Below are 10,430 nucleotides of genomic sequence, written 5' to 3'. Positions count from 1 at the left end.
GAAAAGACAACCTACTAAAAGGGAGAAAATATTTGCAAATCATACATACAGTGAGGGGTTCATATCCAAAATATGTGAAGAATTCATACAACTCAATAGCATAAAAACAATCCAATTTAAAAATAAGAGGATTTGGATAGACATTTATCCAAAGAAGCCAAACAGCTGGCCAATGGGTAAATGAAAAGGTGCTCAACATCACTAATCATCAGGGAAAATGAAAATCAAAACCACAATGAGATACCACCTCACATTTCTTAGAATAGCTGTTATCAAAAACACAACAAGTGTTGGAGAGGAGGTGGAGAAAGGGAACCCTTGTGCACTGCCGGTGGGAATGTAAACTGGTGCAGCCACTATGGAAAACAGTATGGAGGTTCCTCAAAAAATTATAATGGAACTCCCATATCCAGCAATTCCAGTTCTGGGTATTTATCTGAAGAAAACAAAAACATTAACTCAAAAAGATATATGCACTCTTACATGCAGCATTATTTACATAGCCAAGGTAATGGAAACAACCTAAGTGTCCATCAACAGATGAATGGATAAATAAAATGTGGTGTAAATATATATGACAGAATAGTATTCAGCCATTAGAAAAAAAATGAAATCTTGCCATTTGTGAAACATGGCTAGACCTTGAGGGCATTATGCTAAGTGAAATAAATCAGACCAAGAAAGACAAATAACGTATGATCTCACTTATATGTAGAATGTTAAAAAAACAAAACAAAACCAAGCTCATAGACAGAGAACAGATCGGTGGTTGCCACAGGTGGGGGGTTGGGAGGTGGGGAGTGGGTGAAGAGGGTCAAAAGGTACAAACTTGCAGTTATAAGTCATGGGGATGTAATATACAGCATGGCGACTATAGTTGATAATACTATATGGCATATTTGAAAGTTGCTATGAAAGTAGATCTTAAAAGTTCTCATCACAAGGGAAAAAAACCCTTAACTATGTATTGTGACGATATTAGCTAGACAGTGTGGTGATCATTTTGCAATATATATATTTTAAAGTTATATAACAATGCTTTCTATTAACAAAGTTTTTCGGTGGGGTGGTTGTTAAATCAATTATTAAATGCCTTAAAGAAGTTATATGACCTTCAGAAAGTAAGGAGCACAACAAATCTCTTTTGGGAAGGGGAATGCTTTTAGCTAATAAGTTAATTAAGAACAAAACAAAATACAAAAGTGGCAGGATTTCCACAAGGAAATACATTTATTTATTTTTTTAGAATTTGGCTCAGAACAGTAACATAAAAATATTTACATTAAAATAAATTAAGATGTGATCATTTATCTATATGTAATAATTATGCTGGAATATATTAGCCTTTCCATGAATTTAATAAAAACTAAGATTTGGTTTCAGATTCAATACCATCCTTCCAAATATTTGGTATGAAACTTGGTAGCAGTGCAACTGTCTGGTGTATACAGTGGTTGTAGGTTTTGTCAAAGAACAGCTGATGCCCCTTCACGGTATACCGACCCGCCCCAGACACTGATGGCCAAGCCAACTAGCTTCCTTTCCAGGAATCAGCTAGGACCTGGAGATTATTTCAGAGCTGACAGAGTTCTAAGAATCAGCCAACCTATCTTTTCACATTAACCCACCAGGAAGGAAGTAATTCAAATGCAAACTTGATTCCTTCATTTTATATGTGAACACTGAAATAATGTTGTAGAAACCTTCAGGTTTTCCTAAAATAATAAACAATCTGAAAAACATATGCATGTCCTTTTTTAGGTCATCTAAAAGTACCCATAAAAACCTGTCACTAGGCCAAATACTGTACTGACAAAATTGCCACAGCATACAGGAATATTTTATTAAATTCACCACTGAGAGATAGTGTCAAGGATGAATCGATTCATTTGGTAATGAGATGTTCTTGTGAAAGCTCTTGGTAGCCTGGAATAAATTAGAATATATTTGCACTTTGGAAGTTTTTGATATGAAGAGAGGTTTGTGTGGCTTAGCAGAAAAAACACAGAGGGACCCGGGTCAAACCCTGTCTTTAAGACTCATTAGCCATGCGGCTTTAGGCACACCACTTAAGACTTAGTTTGGGGTTCTATAAAATGGGAATTAAAACACCTACCTTACTGGTTGTGAGAATTTAGAATAATGCATATGAAGCACCAAGTTCAGAGCCTGGCACACAGTAGGCACTTAATAAATGGTGACTATCAGTATTTCTTCCAGGTTGAAATTAATAGCAAGAACCTTGGCCTTTGTTATCTTGACACCAATGCGAGCATGGAATCTTATTTAGCCAGAATCCAGATTCACAGATGTGGGCTCTAGGTATGACACACAACAAACACTGCCTTAATCAACACTCCAGGGTCATATTCAACATAGTATGAAAAGCTATTGAAGGGAGAGGTGTCTGCTTGTCAGTAGCAACGATCCTTCTGGGATGGTTAATCTTTCAGAGGCTGTAAGTCCTAGTGGCTTTTCAGCTAGCCTTAAGAAGATAAGGACAAGGTCACTAAGGCCACTGTAATTCAGATCCCTGATCTAAAGTTGCTCAAGATTCTGAGAGAGTAATAGCAAATAACATCTTTCAACAAGTAACGTTTGGGGGTGAGAGATATATACACCTGATGTCCTTATCGTGGCCATGGTTTCATAGGTATATATATGTCAAAACTTAACCAAATTGTGCACTTTAAAAAATACCTCAATAAAACTGCTTTTGAAAGGTTTACTTAAGCCCTTCATGGTGAGATTTCCTTCTCTTCCCTGACTGGATCCCTTTCTGTGTTCTGAACTTAGGGTCAGAGGAGGCAGGATTAATAATCCAAACTCCAGTATCGAGGTCACACCCCAAGCAAGGCCTGCAGGTCTAAGTGGTACTCTAATAAGCAGAGTCATAAGGCTTCCTCGGCTGCTACTGTAGCTCCTTTTGGCACAGAAGATTGTGACAGGGTTTGAGCTGAAATGACCCCACAAGGAGCAGCAGCTACAAAAACAGGGAAAAGTGACTTTGGAAGAGGAGACTAAAAGCAGAAACTGCCAAAGTTGCCTGCCAAATAAATTGAAATACCAAATTTGCCTTTTAAGAAATGCTCGTCTAGAAGACAACCTGATTCCACCAAGGAGCTCTTGAATCTCGGTCCACGTCCACTCTTTGGAGGACTAGTAGATCCTGCGAGTCGTGTAGTCCAGAACCATGCTGGCGGCGCCGAGCAGGGCGGGTTCCACCAAATCCGAAACCACCACGTCCACGTCCTGAACCGAGGACAAGGCTTGCTGGCGGATGACGTCTTTGACAGTGTGGATATAGTGACTGGCTAGGACTCCAGAGAGGATCACAAGGGAAGGATTCATAGTGTGGAGGATGTTCACAACCCCAAGACCCAATGCTGTTCCAGCTACAGGAAAACAAAAATTAAAAACAAGTTTTCAGGGAGAGAGCCAAATCCAAAGTCAAGGTGGAAAAGAGCACCAGCCAGGAATAGTTCGTTCACACTACCTCATGGAAGCAGTACTTTTAAAGCTGTTTATATGATTTATCCTTAATATGAAAAGATGATTATGTGATACTTGGAAATGAAAAGAGCTGGGTATAAAACTGTACATATACTATACTATATGATCTCAACTATGTAAAAAAAAAATAGACTGGAAGGAAATGTTAATAGTTGATATCTCTGAACAGTAAAACTAAAAGATACTTTTTCTTAACTCTCCTGTATTTCTCTAAATTTCCAGAAAATGAACAAGTAGTTTTTTCATAGTTGTAAAACAAAACAAAAACCTGTTTAAAAAGGCAATGCTGCCAAATACCTTGAATGCAGTAAGTAGGAAAATTACCTCTGCACTGGTCCTGAGGGCTGGGTATTTGCCGGAGCCCTGGGCCGTCTGAGGGCTCACCGCCCCCCCACCCCGCCCCCGTGGCAGAGCTGCCCAGACCCGCGTGCTCACCTGTTCTCAAGATGCTCTGGGCCTTTGCATTGCCAAGTTTCGCAGCTTGGATGAGATGGAGTGCGCCCACAGCTTCGTCTTTTGGCACTGACATCCCTTCCACCAAGAGCTGGTCTTCTGTTTGAGCAGAGGTGAGAAGGAGAAGCAGTCATTCATGAGCTGCGGAAGGCCAAGCTCATAATTATGCCTGTGGGCGGCAAGCCCCCAAGTGGGAAGATGATAATCCCTTTTCACATTTGCAAAGCTTTTTATCATTCGTAAATATCCATATACATTTGCCAGAGGGCTTTGCTGCCCTCTTGCTGCCTGCTTATACATCATCCAGAACTTCTCTAACTGGAAATCCTCAACTCTGGCCAGAGCCTCCTTCACTTCCCCCTTCCATATTAAACAGTCTTGAAGTGTTTTTTCCCCCCAAATTACCAGAACTCCTCTGCATTCATCTCCTTCCTTATCTATCCCAGATGCAAGGCTGCATTATTTGCCAGTGACCCACAGTGGCAGGAAGGCGCAGCACCTCAGAAACGGACAGACCTGGGTTCAGCTGTCAGCTCTACCACCACTGGCTGCACTACCCTGCCCATGTCGTGTCACCTCCACGTGTTTCTCTTCCAAGACTGGGGTAATGATACCTACCCGAGCAGGATTCCTTTAGGGATTAAATGAGAAAATGGACTTAAGTACTCAAGTGCTGGCCAGAGTAAATGCTAAATGAACAGTAGATATTTCTGTAGTTATCTATAGTCCTTGACTTTCTGCCCGTCACACTGCCAGCCACCAACCCAGATCAGACTCCTTCCTCATCTGCTATTACTTGGGCTCTGATGGGAGAAAATCCCAACCAAGCAGACGGTTACCTAGACACCAAGTGGTGGTCTCCTGTCTTCCAGGGGCCCTCACAGCTGCTCTGGCCACTCTCTCCCACTCCCGTTCATTGCCCTTCTCAGCCTTCATCTCCTCAGACCGTCTATCCCGCTCCCTCCCTCTACTGAGAGATTTCCCCATTTCTGACCTCTCAGATAAAGGACGCCTCCAGGCAGAACTCCCTTACTCTTCTGCCCCTGCTTATAAACAGGTCTGTGTTCGCACATCCCGCTGCTCTCCCTCTCTGCTCTCCCTCTCGCCCCTCCACCAGGGCTTTGCAGCTCATCTCTTCCGCCCTCCCCAGGGGCCTTTTGTAAGGGCTCCTCCACCCTTCCTCTCCTGCGTTCTCAACCCTCACTTATGCTCTTACTCAGGGTAGTTAGGCTTCTGCTCCCACTTGACTGAACTTCTTTAAGATACGCATTTACCCCCATGGGGGCAAAAACTGGTTCTTGTGGGCAAAAAAATTCTTACTCTTTTTATACAGACAGTAGCAAACAACAACAGATAAACAATGTATCTGTGGTATTAAAGTTTCATGGGGTTGAATGATTAGGAAAAAATGTCTAAACATTTAGGCTCCTCAGTGGGGGTGATGATAAAAATGAGACTGAAAAATAAACACTGTTTTCAGGGCTTCAAATGATGTCCTTCCTCACGGTCAAAGCCAATGAACTTTCTCGTTTCCTCTTACTCAGCACTTGACACTACCCACTACTCTCCCTGAAACACTCCCTTTTTGGCTCCTGTGACTTTACCCTTTCCTGGTTTTCCTCCCTGCCCTCAAGTGCTGACATTTCACAGGATTCCACCCTCCACTCTCATCTCACTCCAAGTCTCATTCACAGGTTTAATGGCCACCTCAATGCCCACGATTCCAAATCCCGACCTCCAGTCCTGTCCCCTCTCCTGAGCATCAGACCCCTGCAGCCAGCTGCCTCCTGCGCAGTCCCACCTGCATGTCCCACTGGTTCCCAACCGTCAGCTCTGCCAAGCCCTGTTCCTCCTCTCATGTCCCCATCCCCAAAGTTGTCCACCCAGAAAACTGGAAGTCACTCTAGAACTGTCCCCCTTAAAGCCAGCCTCCATTCAACTACCATTTTCCCGCTAGGAAAAAAAAGTGTGGTGAAGAATCTAAAATTCGGATCTCTGTCTTTTCCCTAAAATTTTTCAGTGGTTTTTCCATTAGCTGCTGGTCCTGGCTTACCTCTTGCTGCACTATACCCTGCCTTGCCCTTATGCACCAACACCACTGTTTCCTATGCTTGGAAATGCTCCCTGGCTCATCCAAACTTGCCTCAATAATTCTATTTACCCTCTTGACTCTCAACTCCCAGGACAGCACCCTAACGCTCCCTTCCCTATATGGAGAGGGCGGGGAGGGAACACTGGTGTCCTTCCTATATGCATCTATGTTCCTTGGCCATCGTTCTCATTGCACTTGACACACCATGTTGTAATGATACTAAACGACTCTCTCTTGCATTAGACTAGAAACCATCCTGACATTTATAACATGTCCAGAAATAGGTGTAATTCAAATAAACCTCTCAGAGTTGAAAAATTGTAATATGTTCATCCATTTAATTCTCCATTAAAATCTGTATTAAGTACCCAACCTGTGCTAGGGGCTGAGAAGGCAAAAATGAAAGACAGCTATCCTGGAGCTCAAGACCCCGGCCCTCCCAGTGCTGGAGAGGAAGGGTATTAATACGGGTCAGGACCAAGCAGACTTTGAGCTGCAGTATGTGGAGCCCTGATTTTCCTCTAGGGAGTGAAAAGGTTAAAAGTTCTGGCGTCAGCGTTCAGCTCTCTTTGGAATATCTACTTTGAAGTACTTGTCTACCATTTGGCTATTTAATTCCTCAGGTGAAAGAAACCGACCATCATGTAGCTTTTTTGCTTCCCTCTGCAAGGCCATTCCAGAGGCATATGCTTCAATACACCCATGGCTTCCACAGGAACAGTCAGGCCCATCCAGGGACACCACAATGTGGCCAAGCTCCGCAGCGCAGAAGGAGCTGCCATGGATCAGTTCATGCTGATGGATGATGCCCCCGCCAATTCCTATAGTGAGAGACGACAATCACTGAAGTGGCTCTGCACCTGAAACAGAAAACTGTGCTATGGCAATGCCTCTTCTGTTTAGCAAAGCTTTGGAATGTGAGGTTCTATATGGTGCCTACTTTCCTAGATAGCTGAAACTTACTAAGTACCAAAGCTTTACCTGGAATCATTTTGTATGGAAATATTTTTAGCTGATCCTCCAATGCCCTGTGTTGCATCTGCTTGGCTCACTATGATTTCAACTTGGTTCTCACCAAGGCCTTCTCCAACACTCAAGTAAGAGCCTAGCAGCCATGCAAGCACAGTTGCCCAGAAGCAACTGTCAACCAAGGAGAGACAGGAGCCAGCAGATTAAGTGGACAACTCTGGGTAGTATTCTGCAGGCTTTCTGGGAGGTTCTGGTAGATTTCAGCCCCCACTGTCCTCAAGGCAACTTTGATAATACATCCTCTAATGGCTCTCCTACTCTGTTCCATTCTTCCCACTCCCTCACTCCTGCTTCTCAGAATCACCTCCAAAATAAAATACCCACACTGAACTCCTTGTCTCAGGCTCTGCTGTGGGAGAAACCCAAGATAAGACAATCTTTCTGAAAGGTTTCATACACCACCTGCTTTCTTAAACAGAGAATATGAAACATGGTTTTGCCTCTTCGTAATGCCACCATGTCTAAAAATCTATGATTCAATAATTATGAATATCGATGACTATTTTTTGTTATGGAGTTGAGGAGTTAGTAAGGGGTAAAGGGCGTTTTGCTTTAATAGGGTCTGCATTTTAGAGTTGTCCTGCCATCTCTTACTTCTTGTGGCACCTACTCATCAACCCTCACTCCTCTAATTTGCAGGTTATTACTGCTCTGAACTAGGAAATGATATCCAAGCTTGCCAGAACTGTGTCCGAGACTAAGAGAAGTGCATGAGCTCAGCATTAGGGAGGTAGTATAATGTGGAGTTTAAGAGCACACACGGTTTTTTACATATTAAGACAGCGCAGGGAACTCCACTTCGCTGTACAGTAGAAACACACACAACATTGTAAAACAGCTATACCCCAATTAAAAAAAAAAAAAAAAAAGAGCACGCATGGTTTGAAGTTAGGCATATGTGGGACCAAGTGCTGCCTCGAACACTGACTAGCTGAGCCCGTCTTCTCATTTAAACAACAAATTGGGACATCAGCAAAAGTGGCAGAGTAGGGAACTCCAAAAGCCCATCCCTCCACTAAAGCAATGAACAAACTGGCAAAAACTGTCAGAATCGAGTTTTTTGGAACTCTGGAAACTAACCAAAACTTTACAACAACCAGGGGAATAATTAATCAAGAAAAAAACGGCTGAATCTTAGTAAGAAATTTCTGGCATTTTCTGGTCCCATCACGCCCACCCCTCACGCCCCAGCTTGGCGATGGCCTAGAATAATAGCCTACCTTCCCAGTACAGATGGCAGTACTGGAGAGAGCAGAATGAACCTTCTTCTCAAAAAACTGTGGTGGTTTGTTTTGACCTGCTTGGTGGCTCCCGGAGGACCAGCTCAAAGGGCTTGCCTTTATCTCATCTACCCCAGAACTTTCCCAGGGCTGAGGGGGCTATCCAAGGGGCACTCATCAAAAACATTTAAAGGCAAAATATAGTTATTAGTCTCTACTGCCTAGGGCAATGGACAACAGTTGTGACAAACAATATACTAACCAAAGAGAGTAGGAGGAAATCCTGGGGAATGAGCAATGAGAAGCTTTGGGGAATAAGAGCTTTGACTAGCTCGGACAATTCCTGGGAATTTAGAAGGCCACATGCATGCACAGGGCCGGGCACACGCTCAGAAAAGACCTGGGTGGGCCCTCAGCTCTCACCTTCAGGCTCTACTCAAGCAGGAAGTGAAGGTGAAAGCTGACTTGTAAACTGCCTGGCTGAGTGGTAAAGGCACGTGCCCCAACACACACCCTAGCTCCTGAAGCAGGCGTCTCTACTCCTCTTACCTGTGCCTGTGATAAGTGTCACAAAGTTTTCAAGGCCCTTTCCTTGGCCGAATTTCCTTTCTGCCAGGGCAGCACAGTTGCCATCATTGTCCACCCATACGGGGAGATGCAAAGTGTCAGACAGGGGGGTCCTGAGATCCACAGAGTTCCACTCTTGAATCAGTTTGGTTGAATGCAGCACAATTCCTTCCCGAGGATTTACACGGCCACCTGTGGAAATGCCTGAGCTCCACCACAAACACAAGGAAAATGATTCTGATGAGCAATCTCAGAAAAGTGTGCCGACTTTCTGGGCTTGGAACACAAATTAATTCACCCAAGATCTCCTAAAACATACATTACCAAGGACTGCAAGGAAATGTAAGGCAGTTTGAGCTAAATCTGTGGCTCCCCATAGATTGACAGTTCCATCAATGCTTCCCTCACAATGTTTGTTGGGGTCCCAGGAAGGCCCCATGCTTGGGGCCCACAGACAGGACCTGGAGCCATCTACACACAGGGCAGACAGTGACCTGATGTTCCATCATGCATCAGAACTCAGCAAACTTTGTACATTAAAATGAACGTTGCTTAGGTATGTAATTTACAATCTCACCTACTCCCAAAATTCTGCAGTTCAGTTTTACAGCTTCTGCTGCAGCTTCTACACACATCTGTAGGATTAAATTAATCCTCTCTTCATAGGTTTTAGGATTGAACTGAGTATACTTCTTAACTATTTCACCCTAAAAGAGAAAAAACAGATCTGTCTCATGGTCTCAGCTAAGGAGCATACAGTGAATGTTTGACCTTTTTCATGATAAATCAGACATTACTCTAGGACAGTACTGCAGAGTCAGATGACTGCTGGGGAAGGGATCCACTGTCTGGCTTGGGCCAGCCCTGGGATACACTCAAGTAGTTTCCTGGGCAGACAACCTAGCATATGGCCGTTGAAGCAATGACAACTCCACAGCCAACCAGATGGGCCCTCTCTTAAACAAAAGGTGAATGTTGGCTAATCTGAATCGTCATTAAAAGGTCATTTTTAACTCTTTCAGGTTGACAAAATTTCCTTGTTTAAAAATACTGAAGCAACTAAATAAATATCCTAAGTCGTTAAGCTTTAATCATCTGCCATAACTGAAGTCAATAATGGTATGGAACCATGATGTTTAAATTACTGTGCTTGGTGATATGTTTTAATACCAATCAGGGACCGTCCCTCCTAATTATTCTTGTTTTTAAATTTCTTTGCTCTTCTCACTTGTATATTATTTTAAGTAAATTTCAGAATGCTGTTAAACTTTAAAAAACCTCACTGAAATATTGACTAGAATTACGTTAAACTCATAATTCAATTTGGAAAGTGCTGACATTTAAAAAAATACTCAGCACTCCTAACCAGGATATTTTTCAAGCCTTTATATTTTATAGTAAAGTTTTTAGATTTTCTTTTTATAGATCACATAGCTTTCTGGTTTAGGAAACCAGAAAACTTTATTTTATAAGTTCTGTTTTTGTTCTAAATAGGATCTCTTTTTCCATTCTTCTGTTATTAATGGATTTTTATCCATTTACAAGGGTTAAAGCTG

At 42.8% G+C, this 10,430-nt stretch overlaps 1 protein-coding gene across 1 annotated transcript in view; it reads right to left on the bottom strand.

Annotated features, from left to right (window-relative positions):
* Nucleotides 1-1,242: 1,242 nt before the first annotated feature.
* GNE (glucosamine (UDP-N-acetyl)-2-epimerase/N-acetylmannosamine kinase) overlaps nt 1,243-10,430 on the bottom strand; it is a 45,992-nt gene continuing 36,804 nt past the window's right edge. The window contains exons 8-12 of the mRNA XM_068554049.1: nt 9,452-9,581; nt 8,857-9,078; nt 6,697-6,879; nt 3,949-4,065; nt 1,243-3,395 (exon numbers count right to left, since the gene is read on the bottom strand). Coding sequence (XP_068410150.1) covers nt 3,160-3,395; nt 3,949-4,065; nt 6,697-6,879; nt 8,857-9,078; nt 9,452-9,581 — 888 coding nt within the window. The 3' untranslated portion in view covers nt 1,243-3,159. The remainder of the gene's footprint in view (nt 3,396-3,948; nt 4,066-6,696; nt 6,880-8,856; nt 9,079-9,451; nt 9,582-10,430) is intronic.

Source organism: Eschrichtius robustus, chromosome 10 (genome assembly GCF_028021215.1).
Source record: "Eschrichtius robustus isolate mEscRob2 chromosome 10, mEscRob2.pri, whole genome shotgun sequence".
Classification (NCBI taxonomy): domain Eukaryota; kingdom Metazoa; phylum Chordata; class Mammalia; order Artiodactyla; family Eschrichtiidae; genus Eschrichtius; species Eschrichtius robustus.
Note: the sequence above shows the minus strand (reverse complement) of the source record. Positions and strands in the feature narration are given on the sequence as shown.